Source organism: Podarcis pityusensis (assembly GCF_964106645.2).
Source record: "Podarcis pityusensis genome assembly, chromosome: 12".
In the NCBI taxonomy this organism is placed as follows: domain Eukaryota; kingdom Metazoa; phylum Chordata; class Lepidosauria; order Squamata; family Lacertidae; genus Podarcis; species Podarcis pityusensis.
In genome coordinates this window covers 30,728,471-30,753,847 of record NC_138037.1, presented here as the reverse complement: position 1 = coordinate 30,753,847, position 25,377 = coordinate 30,728,471, and the positions used below count along the sequence as shown (strand labels likewise).

At 39.0% G+C, this 25,377-nt stretch overlaps 1 protein-coding gene across 10 annotated transcripts in view; it reads right to left on the bottom strand.

The window, feature by feature from the left end:
• PHF14 (PHD finger protein 14) overlaps window positions 1–25,377 on the bottom strand; it is a 130,767-nt gene that overhangs the window by 68,515 nt on the left and 36,875 nt on the right. For 9 of the 10 annotated variants that reach the window (XM_080974637.1, XM_080974628.1, XM_080974631.1 and 6 more), the window contains exons 14-16: window positions 22,253–22,421; window positions 12,207–12,257; window positions 11,957–12,078 (exon numbers count right to left, since the gene is read on the bottom strand). In XM_080974637.1, the coding sequence (XP_080830763.1) occupies window positions 11,957–12,078; window positions 12,207–12,257; window positions 22,253–22,421 (342 nt within the window). The remainder of the gene's footprint in view (window positions 1–11,956; window positions 12,079–12,206; window positions 12,258–22,252; window positions 22,422–25,377) is intronic. The other variant, XM_080974633.1, reaches the window with a different exon arrangement.

Sequence of the window (25,377 nt, the reverse complement as noted above, 5' to 3'; positions counted from 1 at the left end):
CTTCATTCTTCAGCTACTTATCTAACACAATGTGTGGACAACATTACCACTGAACACAACCCCCTGTTGTGTTTCCTTTCATTAGAGTGAGATGAAAATGCTATGCTAACTTCCTTTACTCAATGCAGTTAGGTTTAATAATAATAATAATAATAATAATAATAATTTATTTATACCCCGCCCATCTGGCTGGGCTTCCCCAGCCAATCAAATGATTGCCTACCTCAGACTCTGGTCAAATTAAGGAACTGATGGCAACGGATTGCATCTTTGTTAAAACAGAAAACAACCAAGCAATATATTTTAATACTACCTAATCAAGGTCTCAGATTACAAATGTGAGGCCATCTGGAAATATAAACTTGTTGGCCCTGTTTGTACAATATCAGATTTTGTGACCAAGATGCACATATTACTGATGGGTAGAAAACTGTTGAGCTGGAAGACTTGTATACAGTACTATTTTGTACAGACAGTTACATTTTAACTTCACACCTGCTGTAGTTTTAGATTTGGTTCCTTCTTGATAGTACCATTTATGTAATAAGATCCTCTACCTTCTGAGTCATATCTGGCTGTTTAGATGTGACAAACAGGTTCAAGCACTCTCCCCAGCCCTGTGAGGTTGCAATGCAAACTCTGCTCATTACTCTAAAATGCTGCCATCACCCGCATTTTTAACGAATTGTCTGACAAATCACGCCACCATGAAACCATCTCTGTATGTGTATGTCTGTGTGTGGCCAACCCAGGCTATGCCAAAAACTCAATCACTTGAAGTGCCATAAGCAAAAAGGAAACTGAAATCCAAAAAGCTTAAACAGGCAAAATGCAAAATTACTCCCCCCTACCCTATTTTGAGAAGTTGCTGGGAATAGAATGAACTCTAATTAGCTGAGGTGTTTGGTAATTCCACTCCCATTCAGTTCTGTAGGGCTCCACCAGTCTTCTGGTAGCTTAGTAAATTAAACATACAGCTGCTGGGATCCACAGCAACCCCATCAGCCTGGGAGGGCTAAATCAAATGGAATTTGGACATTTCCTGTAAAAAATATGTATCTTTACCTTTTGGGGTCCAAGATAATTAAACCCATATTTAGCCAAGAATCAGATCATTGCCTAAAACTCGCAAAACCCTCCATTTGGTAATATGATCCTCATAGCAATTGTGGAATGCCTGGCGTGCTCTGGTCCATGGGGTCACGAAGAGTCGGACATGACTAAACGACTAAACAACAAGCAATTGTGGAGATACACATTATTCCACATCTCTAGTTCAAAGGGATTTAAATTAAACATACAAACTTATTTTTGTCGTGAAAAATCCTTCATAGTAAAGCAATCAATCTGCAACAAGGTGTATGTCTATGCCTCTGAACACATATTTTGTTTGCCTTTAGAGATACACTGTACCGTCTAGCCCACATAGGACCATGGATGCTTTTCTGAACAAGTTGTTTCTCTTTCCTAGACTGTTTTACAATTCATTTTTTATAGTTTTCCCAATGCTGATAGCTGTGCTGGCTGCTAGACTGAGGAACGGGAGTCATTTCTTTCCTCCATTTCAGACACATCCTGAATGTAATCCATCTTCTGTGACTAGCATCAAAGTTCGTATACTTAAGTTCTAGTATTTTAGGTTCAATGGTTAATCCAGTACTGGCCTCTTGCAAAAAGGAGGGGGAAACCCTTATCTTCATAAATAAGATGTAGCGGTGGGAAGGTGGAAATTTATCCTGACAAGTGTCGGGTTCTCTTCCTTTCACTCTATAGCTTTGTCATGGAAATGTCTTTTTCTCCTTTCTTAGAATTGTTCTGATCAATTTTTGACAGCTCCCACATGGATTCTGTGACTTTTGGTAGTCTGTGGCTTCTCTTCTGAATTGTCATCTGTCACATATGGTGACCAGCAGCCATGTAACTATCTTTCCAGGAGATTTTTATTTTTTAAAAAAGACTGAAGCTTTTTCAAATTGCTATGGCTGCTTCACTGCTCCCACTGCACATGATAGCTGCCTCCATGCTATCTTTATAACCTTCTCATCATGATTTCCTATGACTCCTGGCATATTTTTATTGCACTAGACATGAAATTCTTGTGTTTTTGTTTCTCCCCTTTCTCCACAACCTCAACTAGAAAACAATTTACTGCAACTACCTCTACAATGAAGACAGTTGTGCTAGTTTATTCTTTGGTATAAGCATGCATAGTTAAAAGATGAATGACACATAAACTTTGAACTCAGAACTGAAAAGGATGAAGTGTAGCCAAATGAAGGATAGTGTGTGAGCATTTGTCCCCTATCTCAAACTATTAAAACAAACTTTTAAAGTAATGTAACACATCCTGTCAAACAGTAAGTTCCTGTGAAGGAAAATCTAATCACAGAAACAAACACAAAGTGTAAGAACATTAAAATCAATTCAACAAACTCAAACAATAAAACCATCCAGACAAACTCAAAAACGACACAAACATTTAATCAAATATAAAAATTGATCTTCCGTAAATGACTAGGTTACACCTCAGGTAAAGCCTTCCCAAACACAAATGTCTTCAGTAGTAGTCGTGTACTTTTAAATAATTGCACATTTGTCAGGAAAGCTTGAGAATTTCAACAGTTGTGGACTAAAACATGGTGATCATTTACAGATATTGAGGCATGTAGGTTTGCACTTGTATGCACAAACACAGCCAATTGTTTTATGCTATGACTCAAAATAATTGCATACTTCTCATAAAGGCACCATATTTACACTATTTGTATTTCCTAATGTGGAGGCACATAATATTAAATATCAAATTATAAAACCATAGAGAACTAAACAGAAAACCATGAATGCGATTTCTACGAACCTGCACAATATTATTTGTCGCTAACACAGCCATAGTATTTAAAATGTTAGTGCATGTGTTTGTGATTACTGTGTCAAATTTCTTTTGGAATGGCTTCCCTGCTCCCTTTCTTGGATATGATACTGCCAGCTGTGTTTCTATACTATATTAGTTCATGGCTTTAGTTTATTACATTTTCATCATGTTGATCATAAGCCACCTTGAGTGTTGCAATATAGTGGAAAGGCAGGATAAGTGTTTTAATCATTTCATAAACATTTAAACAACTATACTAAAGATGTAAAGTTATTAAACAGGAGACAGATAATTGATTACACACACACACACACACACACACACACACACACTTCAGTCATCCTTCTGTGCATGACACACAGTGTGAGGATGATATGCCTTTTAGTCCTCAGAAGACATGGTATTGAATAAGTATTCTAGTGCAATGTCACAAATTTTGGCTGGCCATTTTCACCATAGCATGCCTTAATATATTGCTTAATCTGTTTTCCCACCTCAAAATATTTTTAAATAATTTTGCAAAACCAAAATCTATCAGGGTAGAAATAAGGAGAACAAAGTTAATTATTCAAGAGTCTGTTATGTCTTCCAAAAAAAATGACTCTCACAACACCAGCAAAAGAATTAAAAATCGGCTCCACTTCTGGGTGGGGACGGGGTGCGGTCAGGCTGCCTAGACTCCCACCTCAGCGTGGGGGCGGGACAATGTCCCGATGGGGGAGACCCTGGCCTCATCAGGTTGCCAGGCGGCCAATGAGGTTGCTTGGGGGCAAGACCGGGGCCGATTTAAGCCGCGGCGCAACTCCAAGGCTTCCCTTTTCAGCCTTGTGCCGCGGTGCTCGAGTCGATCCACATCGGCAGGGCTCCCCCAACTGGTGGTTTACCCTTACCAGACTTCCTGCAAGGGGGGCAGGAGTCAGATATAGTCTGAGCCAATACTAAGCCAATACTGCTCACATTCTGTAACCAATAAAGTTGTGGCCTAAATTTTGCCCATTAACATTAACCTAAATTCAGTGTCCTTATAGCTTTAGTCTCCTGGGGGGTGGCTTGGGGGCCTTGACACGCAAAGGGAACTGTAGCAGAGGCAGATTTAGGGGGGCACGACTGGTTCGGTCACGCTGGGCACAGAGCTACGGGGGCACTGCTACTATGATTTAGAATAGAACATGGGAGGCAAGGGGCACAAAATCTTGGCATTGCACAGGGTGCCGCTGAAATTTGAGACTCCAAGGTCCAGCGCTGACCGTAGTGCCACTAGCTTGCACTGAAGAAAATCCAATTCTGCCAATACATGTGTGCATCACATTAGGGGAAGATACCTTTTTCTGTTTCCCTACTTTACAAACTATATACAATTTGAGATGTATATAAGCTTCTGTGCTTTACAATAATTTATTAGGGGGAGGGGGTTGCTCCCAATTAAAAAATGTCCACATTTTATGGCAGGAAGTACTATGCCTGCTGCTGCAATGCACCTTTCTAAACTAGTTTCTGAATATATATATATATATATATATATATATATATTCATAAGATTATGAAGAGCAAATATGGGAGAGTGTTGAGCTGAGTGTCACAGGCTAATATGGGAGGTTTCAGTAATTAGAAATAATGTGCAATTTCTGCAACAGGAAAAGAAGACAATAGAAATTAACCTTATCACAGGAGATAAGTACTTTTTTGAAAAACACAATAAAAAGAATGAAACAAAATCCTTCGTAAGCTCGGCTGCAGGAAAATCCTACATTTAATAATTTTACAAATTAGGCTTCCTGTAACAGAATTCAAAACGCATGACTACTCATTCCTTCCCAAAGCCAACTTTTGTTTCTCTTTAATGAGAAAAAGGGAAAGTCAGCAAAACAAAATGTCACCGTTAAATCATTTGGCAGCATTTTGTGTCAAAAATGTAATGGAAAAGGCACACATCATAGGAAAGGTTACTGTTCTTCCAGAACATCTTTTCGCTTGGTTCAGGGCTCATCCCTCTCCACAGCAGTGCAGGCACTACTGCTGCCTGCTCTCCCCGGGCTTAATGTGGCAGATGAAGGATGATGGCATTTTCAGCAGACCACAGTGCAGTGATTTTAGTGGTTATCTGACTGAAACCGATGCTATGATTTAGAATAACTGCTCTGTTTATGTGCAGTGGTAAAAGTCACTTACTACACAATCCTGCAATGTCAACTCATTGCTTCCATTATATATTCTCTTAGAATAGTTTCATCGCAGATATGAAAGTCAGCGAGAATTAAAAGAAACTGCCTGCTACTTTTGCAGCTCCAGAAGGAAAGTATGCCACGTTGAGAAGTTCATGAAAAGATGCAAAACATTAATGCCTCACACACAAGACTGTCAAGCCCAGATACACTGTAATCGCTCGTTGCACTGGACTTTCAAATACTACTATTAGCACTTAAAAGGCAGTTCCCATATATTTTGCATAACATTTTAGCTATTTGTATCCCTCAAAAGAACTAAAAACAATTCACAAAACATGCCCATTTGCAGTTCTTTTAGCACTACATCCTGCGCACAGGCTTTTGGTAATATCAAACACCATCACTGTTAACACTACAAAGAATGTGCCTCCTGACATTATATAGAAACACACGAAGACTTTATACTAATTCAAAAACATTGACCCATGTAGCTCGGTAATGTCTAGACTGACTACCCTCCAGAGTTTCAGACAATGGTCACTCTCTACCTTTAGATATGCTGCTGATTGGACTTTCATTATACAATAAATATCCCCCCCCCAATTGTATTTCGTAATAATAACACACATTCTTTATTATTATGCTCCAAAGAACCGCAAAAAAAGAAAGCAAAGTGCAGCAGATATATATATTTAACATTATTGATTTTATATTTAACATTATTGATTTTAACCCTACTATTTTGAGGCAGTATCTAAATTTATACTTCACTGTGAAAACGAGCATAACATATGCTTATGCCACAATAAGGTTTCACTCAATTACTTATGTTTATTACAGATGTAATTTTAAAAATATGGATTGGATCCAGGCTTAGTCATGGCTAAATTCAGTCCCATTGATTTCTATGGGGCAACACTCAACACACTTGATTCAAACTTAACAATTTTACTCTGGAAGCACTCCACTAAATGAACTAAAGTCTGGGGGGGGGGGGGGTTGCATTAGTCAAACTTATAACAACCAGCATTTGTGCAAATTCACAGTCTTTCTACTAATTATACTGCAAGACCTAGATCCAAAGCAATAATGGAACTGTTTATGCCACCTGTTGGTACGGTCCAAATCCAAATCCCACTTTCCCCCTCCCACATCCCAGGAGCTAGCAGAAGCCTGTTACATGAACGCCTATTGCTCAGATATCCAATTAATGCTATTTCATATGTTATTTATTGTTCAGAAGTATTTATTCCAAAGAACAAGAGACATCTATATTATCTAGTTTCCTGATGTTCAGAGATGCCTGCTTAGAACGGAGTTTTCCTTCTGCGGTTGAAAACTCTCTCCGTTCTTCCACAAGTTTTGTTGGCAAAGTGATATGCAGCAACGAAATAAATCAACCAAAGAAGCACATAGGTAGATGCTACATCAAAACAGAGTAGGGTACGAGCAGTAGGACAGGGACTTCTCAATGATAATAGAATGCTCCACAAAATGATTCATCTATAAATGTTGACAGCAGTAATAAACAAGGCCTTGGAGTGCTGTACACATTCATAGCAATGCGCATTCACAGCCATTAAAATGGATACACTTGCTTAAAAAATGTCATCTTAAGCAAGGCTACAGTATTCATTTAAAATAACTCCATGGTGTTTTGACATTGCTTTAAGTTTATTTCCTTAGATATTCTTTAGTCATTTCTTTGTCACGAGTTTCCCTGTAGCACTTTATACTGCAATTCTTTGCATCTATGTAGTACTCTCAGATCAGAGAACAAAGAAATAGTTAATGTGTATATTTGAAAGAGTCACACCCTTTCAGATAGCTGGGGGGGGGGGGGGGGATCAGATATAGAAGAGGTGGAGAACCTTCCCAACCCACCATCAGAGGGGTTGCAGTCCTTTAAAGGTAATGTCAGGAACTGCATGCAAGTGGTGTGCATCGCCACCCCACCCTCATTCTCATTCTCTCTCTCTCTCTCTCTCTCTCACACACACACACACATACACACACACAGTAACACACAAACACATCCTATGCATTCATTCATTTTCTCTCTCTACCTCATCCAATCTGCTTTGGAGAAAACCTTCCATTGTGGAAGTTTCCTCCACAATGGAATTAGAAAGCTCTAGAGGCCCAATCTGGATTGGAACCCTGGTGTGGAGGTAGAAGAGCGTTAAACCTTTGTTCCCTGGGGCAGTCGTCTGGACTTGCAATTTCCATTGGAAGAAAGAATGCAATCACTGCAATGGATTCTTTGGGGGCAATGCAATTAGCAGGTACAGAAGCCAGATCTGTGCCAGGGTCACAGTGGTGGTAAGAAGTTTTAAGCTCCTCTAATGTTAATGTTTTAATGTTGTATTTTAATCATGTTTTTAAGTTGTATTCATTCAACTTGTTTTTATTATTGCTTGTTAGCCGCCCTGAGCCCGGCCTTGGTTGGGGAGAGCGGGGTATAAATAAAATTTATTATTATTATTATTATTATTACCCCACCATACCAGGATCCCATTCCAGATCAGGCCCCTATCACCTGGGATTTGCTGCTATTCCTCCTCTCTGCAGCCAGAGCAGAATGCAAAGAGGAGGAGGGTGGCGAGGAACAGAGGCTCCAAGGACTGCAATGGCCTACAGGCCGGCCAAAGGTTCCCCATCCCTGCCTAAAGCTGTACTGTCAAAAAGTTACAAAGAATCACACACGGCAGTATTCACTACTGCAATGGCAACCATCAATCAATATTTTGTAAGAAAAAATGCTTTTAAATATTTCTATGAAAAATCAGTGGCAAGGATCCATATAATCAGGTGCACCTAAAATGGGACTTTAGATTTGTGTTTCTGAAATTGCAACCCATACATCCTTGCTTTGCCTCAGGGCAAATAACTTTAGAAAGGGAGGGAACTTTGGAAAGCAGTTTGTGAAATGGCTTGGGTAGTGCTGGTTGGGAGTCTGCTCTTTAGAGGGAGAAGGTTTCAAATTCTGCAAAATTTTAGGCGAGCCCCTGGGATTGTCTAAAGCAGCTGAATACGTTTCAGGTCTCTTTGATAAAGTATCAGATGGTTGAAGTAGTAGCCTCAACATAATTTTCCCCCCATAATCAAAATCTATAACGCTCCTGTTTAAGCAATGATGGTCAAAATCCCTGGACTATCTACTACTCAATCCTACTGATAATATTAATGCAGCTTGAATAGTATTGAATTAAATTAGCTTGTAACCCATATCACCCATGACAGATAGAATTAACTATAAAAAAGGAGAACAGCACAGCACTTTTTTTTTAAGGAAACAAAACAAACTCTGACTGCTACATATAAACAGAATAGATTTAAAATGCAACTCTCGCCTAACTTAAAATTTCAATGTATGCATAAACAATGCCCCAATTCATGTTTTAGTGACTGAAGTTCACCCCAAACAGGAAAATTCTGAGTTACTCAAAGAATACCCTGTTACAAGAAAGAATGTCGCTAAAACTGCAGAGATGTTCTCATTGTCGCACAATTCTATCATGTAAAATTTGACGAGAATCAGTTGTTGCGGTAAATGTTTTAAATAAATAATAAAAAGAAATAAATTATGAAATAGGGGAAATGCTCAAACTTGTTAGTCTGACAAACCTTCAGAAGAAATGAAAATCTGTTACAGTGGGTAAGTCACCTATAATGAGACCCTGTGAGTTCACTTTATATAATCTTGGCATATGGATCTAACATTTGAAAGGTGTTTGGATTGATCATAGAGACTGCAACAAGACACAAGGGAGAAGAGCAGCCTTACTGGTATTAAGACATAAATGCCATAACTAGCGCCTTAAATTGCATTCTGTGGGCTAAAGAAAGACATCATAGACCTGGTGCATAATTGCACTGTTTCCAGGAGACCACTGTAGTATATTCTAGCTATCAAGTAATGGGCCTAGAAGCACTGCAAGTCTGCATACTTGAACAACCAGTAGAGGCTGATCCAAACAAAAGATGACTGCTTCCCATTCACCCCAGGTCACGAGAACTGCGGGTTAAAATAATTTCAAGCCTTGTTTAGATTCAACTTCAGTAACCTCACCCATATAATGTCTCCAATAATACATAAAGCACCATGAATGTATTTGCCTTCTTATACAAATAACATTTCCAACAACTATATTGACAAAAACACAAATGAAAATATCACAACGTAACACAGGGAGCAACCATCACTTAGTATTTTAGATGAACATAGAATCATCTTCTCACTGTCTCACAAGTTCAGAAGTCTCACACTGGGAACCACCAGCATTTAGGTTTATAAAAGCAACCTCCAAAGTTTCTTGGGAAGAAACTATTTTTAGCAGGTGAGCTTCAGCAATATGGTGAAGTTTTCAAATGAGTCAAGGAGGCTTCTTAGGACAAAGGACCTGAATTGATTATATACATCCTCTTAAATACAGTCTGTTTCTGAGAAGCAAGATCAATTCAATCGATAATAGTTCTAGCCACTGCTGAGAGATAGAAGATATTCTTGTGACCCATTTTTTAAAAAACAGTGTATTCTTAAAACAAATGCACCCTACTGACAGATGGGGGAATTTTACTTTTAGCCAAAAGATATATATTTAATAACAAGCCTTGATGAAATAATAGGGCTACTCAAACAACTGTTCCAAACTTGTATTCCTACAGTTCCAAACACTATCCTCCTGATGAAAAGGTACGAGAAAGTAAAACTTAGAGGTGATTTCTATAGGATAATGAAGGAGGCCTATGTCTCAACTAAAAAGTGGACAAGTCAATTAAAAATCTGAGTTGGCTAAATTAGACAGTCATGTTGCATAAATCTATCTCTGTAAGTCAAGGTGTTACAGACAATTACATGGACTAAATCACTGCTACACACACTAATAATGACATGTATTTTCAGGCTGTAGTGTTCAAAAAGTAAACTGAAGCACAAAAGGTTTAAGCTGTAAAGTTTATACATAAATTCATAAATCCCCAGAGCAAACTTCTGGAGTTTATTAAAACACTGAGATTGAGAATAATGCAGAAAAGAATCACTTTACTCTCTTAGAAGTTTGAAGACTTCTAACAATCTTCCCCTTTTGGTTAAACTATGATGAGACACATGTAGGCAGCAAAAGTAACACAAATGCCAACTTTTAGAACAACAGTATATTAGGTTCTTTTAATAAAAGGTTCAGAAAGGCAGACATGTGGTGGCAGTTAATATGTGAAGGTATAGGATATCACGAAAGAAATAAAAAAGAGGATTTAGCCTGACCTCACTGCAGCATCTAAAATCCCTGAGAGAAGTGAACTACAACGGGATTCATAATAGTTCTTCATTCTTCTTAGAACCCTCCAAACCTTGCACCCAAACAGAAGCAAACTCCGCATAGTACTTGAATATTGTTCCAAGTTTCTTATTTGAGATAGTTCAGTAGAAAAGTGACACACTACAGCTCAGTGTGCACATAACACCAAAGCAAATCGTGACATAACATGGACAGCAGCTGCATTGCCCCTCCCCCAGTCCTGCTACTGCTGCACTGCTGTGAACTGCAGGCATAGGCAAACTTGGCCCTCCAGCTGTTTTGGGATTACAACTCCCATCATCCCTAGCTAACAGAACCAGTAGTCAGGGATGATGGGAATTGTAGTCCCAAAACATCTGGAGGGCCAAGTTTGCCTATGCCTGGCTTAGTGTGCCCTCTTGAACTGGGCCTGTTTGTGTCCTTCAAACCCTAAGCTGTAAACCAAGTGGAAACTTGGGCTAGAGCTTGTGGTCTTTCTGAAGTGAGATAAAACCACAAGTCTGGGTTTAGATGATATACCAAACAAAGGCTCAGTGTAACAGCAGGAGCAAAGGAACTGTGAACTCTTCTCCAGGAACCTTCACATTTGCATGTTAATGGTAGATAATAGTTTGGCTTAGTGTTGGGTATGAACTGGATCACAGATATCTTTTGGAGTTCAGTTAAGCTCACTTGCAGCTAAGTGGTCTCTTTTGTCTGCTCCCGGTTTGTATTCCTTTGCCTTTAAGGTTTACCTCCCAAGTCCCAGTAGCATCTCATTTGTGCTCCTGAAAGATCCTGGCCTTCATTGATGTTTAACAAAAAGTTCATGGCAAAATGAAGCAATCTTTTTGTGTTTCCTTACATAAATGGTAAAAAGTAGTTCCCTGCTCAATGTATATTTTACAAGAACCCATTTACAAGTTCTCTCATTTTAAAGAGAAATTGAAAATTGGTAGCTGCTGTATTTTTTATTGCATAACAAAAGCTAAGTCAGAATTTTATAAATCATTCCTTTTTCTCGGGGCAGACAAAGGGTCAGCTAATGAAGTTAAGAAGAAACCATCTGAGTATTATTCTTTAACACCTACAATTCATTAAAGAATCACAACACCTTCTTGATTTGAATTCAGAATCACAAAGTATACCCTGTAACATTTTAACAGCTCATCAAAAGAACACACAACATGAGGCATTTTCCAGATTGAACTAAGATAAAACATTTGGAAATATTTAAGAAAAGGGCACAATGATCTTTGTATCTTATGAATGAAGCAAAGTGAACTTCAAAAAACCTTCATGGTAGAGGATCAGAAGGTGAAGATTGATAGCTGTCAAAATGGGTGCCTTGTTTACCTTTGAAACCCATTATAGAATCCTGGTAACTCACCCTGACAAAAGAAAATTAATTCCCTTTTGTTAGGAAAACATTACTCTAGTTACTTACATTTAAATCCACAGGATAAAGTTATGTGGCAAGTCAACAAATGGTTCAAACCACTGTTTCTGAAGCAATGCTTCCCTCAATTTAGATTTAAAAAAAGTTCTGTATTAAGAGGTCATTCATTACAGCCACAATGAGAAAATGATGAAGATGTAACTTTAATCCACTCTGGAAAAGGTCACAGCATCAAACCTACCTGACTAGATTTTCATTATCCCCCGTTCCCTTACATGTGGCACATTCGGTTCTTAAATCTTCAGACTTGGGCTTCTTTTGTACTATAGACTGTCTCTGTCTTCTTTCTCTAGGAATACGTTCCTATCAAGAGATGGAAACAGAAAAAGGTGGAAGAAGAGCACAAGTCTTATTTCAGCAACATTATTCATTCAAATGTCAACATTTTCACCAATTTAACTGAAAATAAATTAATTTCTCAAAATTCCAACCTCAGGTTTTTCTTCTTCAGGAATGTAGCTTCGTTTTCGTCCTCGAGTTCTCTAAAAGTAAATATATTTTAAAATTAATGGCATTCAAGCGAAACAGAACAAACCTAGACACCAAGCATGCATGACCTGCTCGTTGTTTCATCTATTTGTGGAATTTAGGGGTGAGTACCAATCCTTACATAGACAAAATGGCACAGATGAGGTATCAGCAGGCTTGAGTGAAACCCCAAAATCTGTAGAAGTATAAAAAATATTACGGGGGGAAATGTAAGGAGGGAAGGAAACAGTCCAATGAAGACTGGGTTTGCTCAGCAACCACAGAACACTGAAAAAGTTGGAAAAGAAAAAAAAAGGGAAGTGGAATCAGTTGGCTGGAAATGGCTAGCGAAGAGTAAGATGTGGCTGCTTCATCCTAGAATATTACCAGATCTTCTAATGCATCAAGAGAGACATTCACACAAACATGTATCTTACATGTGTATTCGCTACAGGGTAATTTTGGGGAATTAGCAGTATTACTCCTCACTGAAACTTTTTTTGGAGATGACTGCATGCACATGAAAAGAACTGTATTGGTTTTGATAACCTTGCTTAATTTGAGGGATTTAGAACAGACCAACCTAAGCATGCTTGCTCCAGAAAGCCAAAAATAATTGCTGCAATTCTAACATTTATTTGGAAATATTAAAGGTAGTAACTTGCCAATATAAAACAATTTAGAAGTTACAAAAGCAGCCTTGCAGATTTGACATACCACAACAGAAACAACACAGAAAGGAATGGATTAATACATATTGCCTGAGCCATACACTTAAATGTTACTTGAAAGATACAGTGGTACCTCGGGTTACAGACGCTTCAGGTTACAGACTCCGCTAACTCAGAAATAACTTTGCTTCAGGATGAGAAAAGAAATTGCGCGGCGGAGGCAGTGGGAGGCCCCATTAGCTAAAGTGGTACCTCAGGTTAAGAACAGTTTCAGGTTAAGAATGGTCCTCCAGAACGAATTAAGTTCTTAACCCGAGGTACCACTGTATTGGGAAGAGACTAAAGGCAGATAGCTGCCTAACAGGGATTCATGAGGCAGAGTCTTAAAGATCCAGCTTTGCTTTGGGGAAAACAAAAGAACCAAGAAGGGGGGAAAGGTTACATGTATAGTACAGGCAACCTCTGATTTCCACGGGGGTTGCATTCCGGGTCACTGTGCACTTGCCTGAAATTGAAACACCCTGTTCCGCCCCAGCTCCCATTCCACCCTTTTAGTGACATCTTTTGTTACATTTCTGGGTTACTTCCGGGTTCAGTATTGTGCACGTGTGAGCAATTGCATACATATTAGTCGTGCCTAAAATGGGGGTTGCCTGTAGCGGAAATCCTGTTTTGCAACAACTAGGTTAGAGTAAGACTGGGAAGATACAGGAGATGAATCTGGCAGTGAATTCTGAATCTGAAAACTAAGATGTGCTGGCAGCCTATATTTTGTAACCATTAACACTTTAAATTATCTTTCTGCTAATAAAGTACTTTGCCCCTTGAGATTCTGGCAAAAACAGTTCATATGCCTAAACAGAGAAGAGGGCCAAACTGTGATGTAAGAGCATTGATCACTCCATGCCATTATCACTCCATTCCAGCTTTGGTATGCTTCCTATAAGATGTGCAACCAGTTGATGGCAACATGCATACATTCATGTCTCCAATCAAAAAACCAACAAGGTATTTCATTTGCTTGGTAGCCTTCCCATAATCTGGATAAAAAATACTGTGCAACAGAACCACCTCTATACTGCAAAAGCTTAATACTCTATTTATTTCAGAAATAATAAGCTATGCTTTCCAAATCAATCTTTAAGTACCTGCTCAGCTTAAGGTACTTAAATACCATTAAAAACATTTTAAGCAACAAGAATTGGCCCCCCCTTCCCCATTAAATCCACATCGTGTGTGCTGAAGACACACTACCTGTTTTAAGATACTAAGGGTCTGATAGCTGGTAGATGTTGCCTGTTCTTATCTTCTTGTAGGGAAGAGAAAAGAACCAATAGTTTATAAATATCTCCAATGCCTAAGATGTCTTTTATGTATATATGTATATATAGTACAAACACATGCTAAATTTATGGCTTTAAAAAAACTTCGTACCAACATAAAATGATTTTCCCACCCCCAAAATAAAAGAGGTGGATTGGTGGGCTCTTGTCTCATGGGGTTCACATATAAATGCTTACAAAACATTAGTGGAGACTGCATTATTATGTCTATGTTGATTAAATGTATTCCTTACACACGAAACAATTAACAATTAAACTCATAAAGGGCACATATAGTTGGTTGCACACGCATGCCTTGAAAATTTACGCCACCAGTTGCACATGCACCTCTTGAAAATTCAGTGAGACATTAAGAGGAAAAAGTGCCTCTGAACTAGGGGAATTCCAATTGTTCAATGTTAACTAGGGCAATTAAAGCAAGCCCTATTGTCAAATTATAAAGCTTTAAATTGATGCAGACTGAAATGCATACAAAGACTGATGCCAACAGCTATTGGCAGACAGTCCTGAAGCATACTAATTATATATCAGCATTAAAAGACATATGGAAATACCAAAACTTTTTTAAAAAATATATATATAAAACAAGCAAGCATGGAAAACAAATTGTTGATTCAAGCACTCCATTTATCAAAATGGAAATCTGCAACATATTTCAGCAAAGTGCAACACCATCTGCTTTCATTGGCCACTAGCATACAGCAGATGGAACGGTTATCACACCAGAAGAGGCAACTATTTCAACACTGCCAATTGGTGGTGCAACATAATTTAATTTAGTTTACACTTACAATGTCAAGGAAAGGAAACCAACTAAAAAGCATGAAAGGGCTCAGCGAACCAAAACAACATTCCTTAAGTTTGCAGATCAAGCAAACAAGTCACATCCAGAAATCCAGATTGAGATAAATGAGCAATCTTTTTACATGGCAATATTAATAGCACCATTCATGGAACAATAAATCTATTTCACAACATTATAAAAAGCTTGATCAACCCTGGTCAGGAGTGCATGTACTCTGGTATCTTGTCTGACAGAGATCATTTCTGGACACTGAAGGAAAACTATTATGCATTATTATGAAACTTCAATCTTTATCCATCACTTCCGGACCATGGCGATTTATGTTCAAAAATGTTCTTCACTAGAAGTGCTATGCCCTTCTCTCAGTTGACACTCCTTTCAATTAGGTCTGCTGGTCGTTTCTAGAACCTACTGTATTTTTCGCCCCATAGGACGCACTTTTTCCCCTCCAAAAATGAAGGGGAAATGTGTGTGCGTCCTATGGGGCAAATGCAGGCATTCGCTGAAGCCTGGAGAGCGAGAGGGGTTGGTGCGCACCGACCCCTCTCGCTCTCCAGACTTCGCGCAGCTCTCCGCAAGGCGCCGGGCTCCCACGGCTTGCGGAGAGTTGCCTGTTCTGGGAGAGTTGCCTGTTCTGGGAGAGTTGCCTGTTCTGGGGGCTGGGGTCGCGTCTGGGGGGGGAATAATTTTTTTCCCCTTTATTCCCCCCCCAAAAAAACTAGATGCGCCTTATGGGACGGTGCGTCCTATAGGGCGAAAAATACGGTATTTACTTGCCAATATCAAAACCTGATTGCTGTAAAAGGAATTATCTAAGAAGTTTTAAACCAGTGGCATATAAAATGAGGGGTCCTCTAAAATTAGCATTATGTAAAATAATAAGTACCACATAATGTATATTTCAAATAATTTATTATTCCTTATGAACATACTTTCACACACTAATTCACCCAGGAATGCATGAGAATTTTGTTTGGTCCATATTTTTTAAAGTAAACAGACCCGCTTCACATCTCCTGGACTATAACTTATTAAAATTTTGATTTTCACACTTTTCCAAATTTTGAGACATACCGCTCAGTTCTAAAAATATGTCAAAATGTGTATTTTAGGGTAAAACACATTGGGCAAGATTATGATTTTTAATCAGTTTTTTAAAAGACACCATTTGCAGATTTATGCAGAAACAGGGCAGAAGATTCCAGGGGGTTGGACTAGATAATCATCAGGGTCCTTTCCAACTCTACAATTCTATGATTCTAAGAACAGACTTATGAATGAATACATAAGTGCTTTACATGTAGAAGGTTCCAGGGTTTATCTCTGGCATACTAGTTACAATAATCAGGGTAGCAGGTAAAGCAAAATACCTCTATTGGGAACTCTGGAGAGTTGCCACTAGTCACAGTAGAGGGGACTAGGCTAGACAAATTATGATGATGATTGTTTACATGTCCAAATGGCTTCTAAGTGGTTTACAACTATAAAAACAATTATAAAATCCATACATAATTAAAATACACAATAAAACAGTTTAATCAAAGCATTAAAACATTCTTAATTAAAACCTATAATAAAACAAGTCAGTTAAATTAAAACAATTAAAAAACAATTTAAACAATGAGATCAGAAGGTCAAATTTAGGAGAATGCTTGCCTAAAGAGGTGTTCTCAAGAGCCAACAGAATGCCAATACTGATGGACTTTCAGCAGGGAGGATATTCCACAAAACTGGTTTCACCAGTGGAAAAAATCCATCCAAAAGCCTGTAATCAGCAGGGCCCTAGCAAAACAGAATTCTATTTACTGATCTTAATGCCATCAGTAAGCAATGGAGGAGAACATGGTTTTTCAGGTAACTTGGTGTGCAGTTATTTAGGGCTTTCTATGTAAGTAGCAGAACCTTAAAACTGGCTCAGTAGCAAATAGGCAGCCAGCGCAATTCCCTCAGCACTGGTGTGATAAGTCCCCAATAAAGAGCACCACTCACCATCTGGACGCCACTAGTTGCAGGCCTCCAGGTCAGCTGCAAGGAAAGACTCATGTAGAGTGCATTACAATAGTCCAAAGTATGCATCACAGTGGCCAGATTATGCATGTCCAGTAAAGGATGCAGCTGACACATCAGCCAAAGCTGGTGACAGGCGTTCTTCACCAGAGGCCACTTGGGTCTCCGTGGACAAAGATGGTTCCAAGATGTATATTCCTAAGGTGTATACTTGTGCCTTCAGAGGGAGTAGAACCCCATCTAGAACAAGCAAACGGTCTCCCGGATGTGGTTCAAAGGAAAGCAGAGAAGTATGTTTGGCACCAGCTGGGCTGCAGGAGTTGCCAGAAGAAGGCATACAAGGCACCACCCAACCATCTTAGGAACTCCACTCTGGATTTGTATAGGGTTTACTCTTTAGCCTTTTCTTCTCCCAAAGATGCCCCACAAGGCAGCAGGGGTTTAGGATGTTTTCCTTCTCCTAGATGGGCGACCTTCCCAGGTTGACGAGCCCCATCTGCCCCTCACTTCCCTCTATGGTACGTACAGAAGCTGCTTTCTTGACTGTTGGATTCACAATTGGTCTTACCCGCTCAATCTACCAGAGCCTGTCTTCGTATGTACAGTGGTACCTCGGGTTAAGAACTTAATTCGTTCTGGAGGTCTGTTCTTAACCTGAAACTGTTCTTAACCTGAAGCACCGCTTTAGCTAATGGGGCCTCCTGCTGCCGCCGCGCCGACAGCGCACGATTTCTGTTCTCATCCTGAAGCAAAGTTCTTAACCCGAGGTAATATTTCTGGGTTAGCGGAGCCTGTAACCTGAAGCGTATGTAACCTGAAGCGTATGTAACCCGAGGTACCACTGTAGTGGAGGTCCCTACCTCACTGAGGGTTTGAGAACCTTCACTTGGTTTAGCTGCCCAGTCAAAGCTGTTCCAAGGGTTTGGCCACTGTTGCATGCTGACAGCTTCTAGTAGCCACAGGTGAGCAATGAGTGCCCTGGCCCAACCTTAGAAAACCACATACCAATGGGTGCTGCCTGTTGTTTCTTCATTGAAAAAGCACTGGTTTACAATGCTGTATAGATTTCTTCAAAACTAATTCTTCCATTTCTCATACCATTTCACATTGATCCATAGTGTTTTAGCAGATCAAGGAGCATCCTCCAAGGACCATACAATGCAAGTACAGAGGGGTTGGTGGCAACTTAATGGTCCTATTAGCAAACAGACAAGCACAACTCTCTGTGTCTGTCAAACTGGCAGTATTTCTGCCAATTAGAGAGAGAGCTCCTTTGCTTCTTTTTGGAAAGTCATTATGGACAACTGAACATTGCTTATAATGTAAACCTTCTAACATAGATCAGCTCTATAAAACAGTCTTTCTACTGCTAAAATGGTGTGAATTTTTTTAATGGTTGGTCAAGCCTAAAATCAGCCAGAGACAAGCTGTTAACCCCAATATATGTAAGGAAATTAGGTAATTGGTTTCAGACAGCTCCAAAGCCTATCCACTGTCGAGACTGATGCTATTAGGGTTTCCTTTCCTTGGGAAGATAGTGGGACTTTTCTTTATTATTTTAAGAAATCCCCTCGCCAAGAAATCATGTCAGTTATCAATCTGCCAAAATTACAATGCAGTGAAAGGTATTTATTTAAAGCTTGGTCTTTGAATGGCTAGCTAAACTTTAATCACAGTTTAAAGCTGTTTTAAATATGATGGTGAAATTTGAATTCCCCCCTTTTATTGTTTTATTGGCTGTGTTTGATCGACTCTTTAGCCACCATAGCATTTACATGGTGAGCTAGAAATTTAGTGAATAGAAAAGTGGAGGACATTCATGTTTTAGAATGCAAAAGTGCAGGATAGTTGGGAGCTGGACATACTGCCTCCAACACCTTGCCTACCTCAGCTGATTGCATAAGCTGAAACTGATCCTACAACTCATCCTCAATAATGGCACTGGGTACTTCAACTAGAGTCGTAAGAAGTGCAGAGGCAACATCACTCTGAAGTTGAGCGACTTTATCTTCAAAGTGAGTAGCCAGTTGGTCACATCAGATCTTTGAGTGTTCCAGCAATCCCTTCCCCAGTGGGAATCAGTAACCTAAGGACCATCTAAAATAACTCTGCTAGTCAGCTACAAGAAGATGCAATGCAAGCTGTAAAATCAGCTTTTTTACAGCCTAAAAATACTGAAAATATTCACACCTGCTAAAGCTCATCAGCCTGATCTGCCACCCTCCACCCCACCCCACCCCAATTTAGATTTTAGCTTTAGGGTCATAGTTTTAGCACCTGGTAGTTTTATATTTCTTTAATTAAAATCAGATGTAATTAATTCAGACTTGCATCATGAAAACTTTGACCATCTGTGGAAGGGTTTTCATCTACCACTGCCCTTGGGTTGACATCCTAAAGATATATTACTATGTCTTGTAGCATCTTACTGATGACTTGTTCCCCAAGTATAACCAAGACTGTTTCTAAAAGGATAATTTTAAAGTGGGAGTAAGAAATGCAAACCTGAGTTTACATGGAGGGATTTCTTGACTGTGATCCCCGTTTATGAAGGTTCTCTCTAAGATACTCAACCTGGTGCAGACTCTTGATGTCCTTTTGGCACCGCACAATGACTTTTTGATTTTTCCAGACACTTATTTATATCTGTGGAAGAATTGTTTTAACTGCTGCTTTCATTCTGCTCTTTCTTCACTATTATATTTATTTATTATCTGATGATTTTATTGTTTTAAGTGTGAAATAAAAGCGAATAAAACATAAAAATTGTTTTTTAAATTTGATTGATGAATGAAAAGGAGGATATTCAATGATAAAGAGCAAAAATGTCAGGTCAAAGAGGATCAAAAAGATAGACAGTAGGTGGCACACTTGAACAGTTCTTGAGTGGCTTACCAATATCAGGACCAATCAAAATTTTGGAACTTCATTTCCATTTCGGGAAGAAAAAAATAGATAACTATGGGCTGGGCAAGGCAGTGCTAACAAAGAATGTTACAACTGGTAAGATTAGAGAGGTCAATGTTGCTCCTACTCTGAGCAAACTCATTGAAAACAATGTACATGCCTAATGTACACTGTACATTCAATGTAAACACATCAAAATTAATGGAACCTGTTATTGACTACAAACAAAAACTTAAAATTAAGTATTCAAACTTAAAATTCAAACTTAAAATTCAAACTTAAAATTCAAACTTAAAATTAAGTAGCAATAATAAAATAAATGAAACAAATGAAACAAAAAATAACTACGGGATGGGGAATTGACTGAAATGCAGTTTGTGTAACTAACTGCAATATAATGGAATAAATGGAAGAGATAGTCAAGTACAGGCAAGATTGGCAGTTGTCATACCACGTAAGCAAAGGAAGCACAGATTTTTGAAATTTCAACAAATATGCTGTAGTGAAAAGTTTGTTCATACTTCAATGTCTGGAGTTGGCATTTTGCTACTTAAATTCATCTAACTCATCTGGCTAGGGCAAGAACAAATGGCAAGTGTTTTTGCAATTATCTACGTATATTTCACACACACACACACACACACACACACACATTAATAATATTGTTTTGACAAAATGCACTCCTTAATCATGAGGGCTTGCTCTTTGTTTTGTTTTTTAAAGAGGTAGAACACAAATTGCTTTTTTTTATCCAGAACAGTACTCCCTCTTCTTAAACGGAAACACAGAATGCTGTCATGCATTAATAAAGGCAATATAAACAGTACTAGACGGAGAACGTTTTCTATAAAATAGCACTTAATCACCCACAGCAGGCCACAGTCTACACAGAGAAGGTTAATCTTGTCAAGGCAAGCAAACCACACAAGCATCCCAGAACGAGGGATTTAAGTGACTCAGGTTTATTGTCTAACTTTGACAAGCTGCTGCGGTAAGACCTCATTAAAAATAGATTAGTTACAGCATACATAACATGTTTGCCACAAGACAAATTTACTGGATAAATATAAAAATTCTCTCATACACCTTTGCCTCAGAGGATCAGAACAAAGTTTGCAAAAGCATCAAGTAACTTTGTTTTGCCATTAGAGAGGGAAGCAAACCCTCCCAACATTCTATGTCCCAGGCTAGCATGTCAGCATTCGGGAGAGGGTAGGAACAAACAGCCACCCAAACCCATTCTATTGAAAACGCATCCACCCACTACTCTGAAATAATTTGCTTCTTTAAAGAAGCACAGGCATGACTTACCCAGCCAAGTAAATGTAAGCACAGAAGGAGATATCCAACTGTGGTGTCCTGTTTGTGCAAGCGGAAGTTCACCGCCTCCCAAGCAGCCCCAAAGTATTTTTCAGAGGGCCAGTGGACAAAGGAAGGGGAATCCCATTGTGTCCACTAGTATAGGACTGGATCCCACCCAGAAGCATTTTGTCAAGAAGAAAGTGTCTTGCAATTCCTCCACATTCATAGGCGTGGCAGAATACAGTGGTACCTCCGGTTATGAACGCTTCTGGTTACGCACGCTTCAGGTTACGAGTTCCGCTAACCCGGAAGTAGCTGCTCCTGGTTGCGAACTTTGCCCCAGGATGGGAACGGAAATTGTGCGTCAGAGGCGCGCACGCAGCGGGAGACCCCATTAGTGAAAGCGCGCCTCAGGATAAGAACAGTTTCAGCTTAAGAACGGACCTCCAGAACAAATTAAGTTCGTAACCAGAGGTACCACTGGAAATTTTGAGCACACATATTCATATGTATAGACATTTGCATGGCCTACTTTTGACACATGACCATCTCAGAACACAGAGCAGTGACCCTTGTATGAAAGTGCTGTTGACTTAATATTTATCAGAATGTGCAGAATGAAAGTCTGGACATGCAACATTTAAGGGCATTTATTCTTTACCACTAGAAATTCGTAAGGAACCACTTTGTGAGTTTTAATGTTTTTAAATATGCTTATTTGCTGCCACCCTCCGCAAACTTTAATAGTCAATGATATATAAAATAAACCTAAAAATTAAATCTTATGGGTATTTTATGTTTCACAGCTGAAGCAAGTATCTGATGTCTAACATGTTTCACATGTCTTAGGGAAAAAAGCTAGAACATAATAAATTACATTCATCTTTCACATAGAGGTTCTTGGTACTTAAAAAAAAAAACAAATTAAAAAACAGGAGACAGATTTGTGCCGCTCTGACCGAGCTGTCATTTACCGTGTTTCTGACAGGAATCTTCTTTGGTTCTGGGGGTACATCCTGTGGAACAAATTTCACTGGCTCCTTAATCTGTCTCCTTGATCGCTTAGTTCCATCTGGTAAAGTTTCCATGGCAATGTCGGCTTCCATGTCACTGCTACCTGCTTGGTCACACTCTGAACACTGCCTGGGAGGACAAAAAAAAAAATCAAACTCAAGACAGCAGCTGCTAAAGCAAAATAAGAGCATGCAGGCTGAAAAGCAAGAGCCAAAGACCGAAAAGGGTAATTCTTACAGTGTAAAAGAGCCCCAAATACAAAGAGAAAGACTTATACATGCAACAAGACTTTTGCTTTCTTCTCTGAATGGTACATCCCATGATACCAAAAGCTACTACTTACACTCAAGTTTAAAAACAGCTTGCACAGGAGCGTTTGGGGTGAGGGAAGAAGAGGGCTGCTTGGGGGAAAATAGCTTAACTCTGTCCTGTGCTCTGGGGTTCCAAGCCACGGTACATGTATAGAGATATATATCACTCAGCAAGACTCTTCTCCATCTTCCACCATTAAAGGATCCAGTAGCCAACATTCATTGGAAACAGAATTGCTTCGCAGAGGGGGGAATCAATTAATTACTTCAAATAGGCAATCCTATGCAAACGGACTAATGATAAGATACCATTTAGCATAAATCCAGAGCTTGCTGCAAAGAAGTTTGGGGGCGGTCCCTATCGGCAACACCTTAGTCACACATAAAATTCTCCTAGAATATTTAAGAAAATTAATTCAGACAAAGATGCTCTTAGAACGAATATTTTAAGCATTCTAGCTGTGATTTGCAAATGTTAATCAATTATAGTTTCTGAACAACTGCATTGATGGAAAACACTGAGACTACAAGCCTATGTCAATAATGCCTATCAACTAGAGTCCACATTTTACTCTATAGGTGAATAAAGCAGAAATTCTGCTGTATCTTAACTATTACACCCTTTTTTGTTTTTTGCAGGGATTAGGAGACACTGTTAATCTGCTACAAACCCCTTCAGTTTGCAATCCTAAAGCTTCCACTAGAGAGTAGGCCCCACTGGGTTCAGTGCATATTCATTCTGAGTAAACATATTTAGAATTGGGGTAACTGGAAATCAAAATTTAACATAAAAGCAAAACCTGAGGCCCTCTCTGCCACAAAGTAAATTAAGGCCTATGCTGGTATTAACCTGTGGCATAAAGAACCTATTTCCTAATATAGTTGAAATGGCCTCTTTAAAATGACAAAGACAGAATACAGCGGAAAATGGCCCGATTTGACTGTGTCTGCACTCAGAATTGCTCTCTTGTATTATCCACTTATATAGTTTCCATTGCTAACAGAGCATTTGACTTGCATTGCTGGTGCCTTCTCATGCACACATATGTAATACACAATTCCTTTTTCTCATGCTTTCATTCATGAGGCCTGGAAAAGTTATGCTGTCTATGGAACCTGCGAAAAGAAGTCAATCTTCCTAAATTGACTTTAAAAAAAAAGTGTATTAAAACCCACGTTTCCAAGGATTGTTACAGCTACATAATGCAAGCATGAAATGAATAAAGTAAAGAAGAAGCTGTGAACAAGGAAAGGGAGAACACAAACCATTGAATCCTTTTACATGTGACGACAAATCCTACGATTTATAGAGCTTCCTGCACATATTACATTCAGCTATAAATTTCAGCATTTTCATTCTTCCTCAATACAAAGCTGTTACAATCATATATGTACCATGCTATGGCAATGACACAGAAGCTTACTGGCCTCCCAGCCCAGAAATCCAATTAGGAAATGTGTCAGTTTGCAAACTGCCACCAACAACCACTATCACCAACTTCAACCCAAATTCTATCAATAGTAGAAAATAATAATTAAAAATTAAATTAAAAAAAATTGGTACTACATACATACTAAATATAATGGATAGAGCTGATGTTCCAGGATTTAATGGGAGTAACATTTGAAATACCAGGTGTACTACAAGCAGTAGGGACAATGTTCTGTTGAACTTAATACATATAGTTATACATTCTTTCTACTGATCTTGAAGAGAATTTACAAAGACATATCTAAAGATGAAAAGGATGCAATCAATAAGGCTCCATTTCTCTTTTAGAATCCTATCTCACTGAATATACCCTAGCTAAATTAAAAAGGAAAGACAAGTTTGTGATCAGAAGTCTAGCTGAAGCATGAAATTCATAGCAAACACATGCCAGCTTTTTGAAAGAAAAGTCTTCCTACCTCCCCCTGACCTATTACCACTGAGACGTTCAATTTATGTCCTCTTGATCTGATAGCTTTATGTCCTCTTGATCCAAATGAACCTTTTCAATATGATTAAACAGCAAAATAATCTGGGCACTGGAAGTCATCCTTGCTTACATGTAATGCAGTGACAGTGAATTTGTAAATGGGACAACCAGAAAATTCAAGAAAAGTCCGGACACTTAGAAAGCAATGAAGCTAGGGAGCTACCCCTAAATTAAAGTTATCTTGGGGGGGGGGGAACCCTCCTCCTCTCATTTCTAATCATGAAAAGAAGAAGAGTATTCAGAGAATAAAAGAGGGTACACCATACAATGAGGAAGGGTGTGTGTAACCAGGGAAATAAAAGTATCTTCTGCAGTTACGTTTTCAAGGTCTTCTCTGATAAATATATGGTCCAAAACATAATTTAATACAAACTATTACTCGGGACTTGTTCCCAGTTAAGGTTATTTACAATTGCACCCTAAAATAATAAATGTGAAGAATCTCAGGATAGTTAATCAGCTGAATCTCATTCAGAATATATAGACCTAACCCGAAAAGTACATATTTTACTTGATGGTTTCACAGTCAAAAGAACAGGGTGGGTTCCAAAAGCATATATCCCAAGTGTCAAAGACTAGGGCAAACAGATGTGCCTTCAGTTTAAGATGAAAGCTGTGTAACGAAGGTGCCAGATGTATCTCTGTGGGAAGGGAAATGCACAACCTAGGAGCTGCTACACAGAATGCCCTCTCCCAGGTCACCACCTCCTGAACTCTCGAGGATGGTGGAACTATCAAGAGGGCCCCCTCTGCTGATCATAAAATCAGAGGGGGTCTGTAAGAGAGGGAAGGATA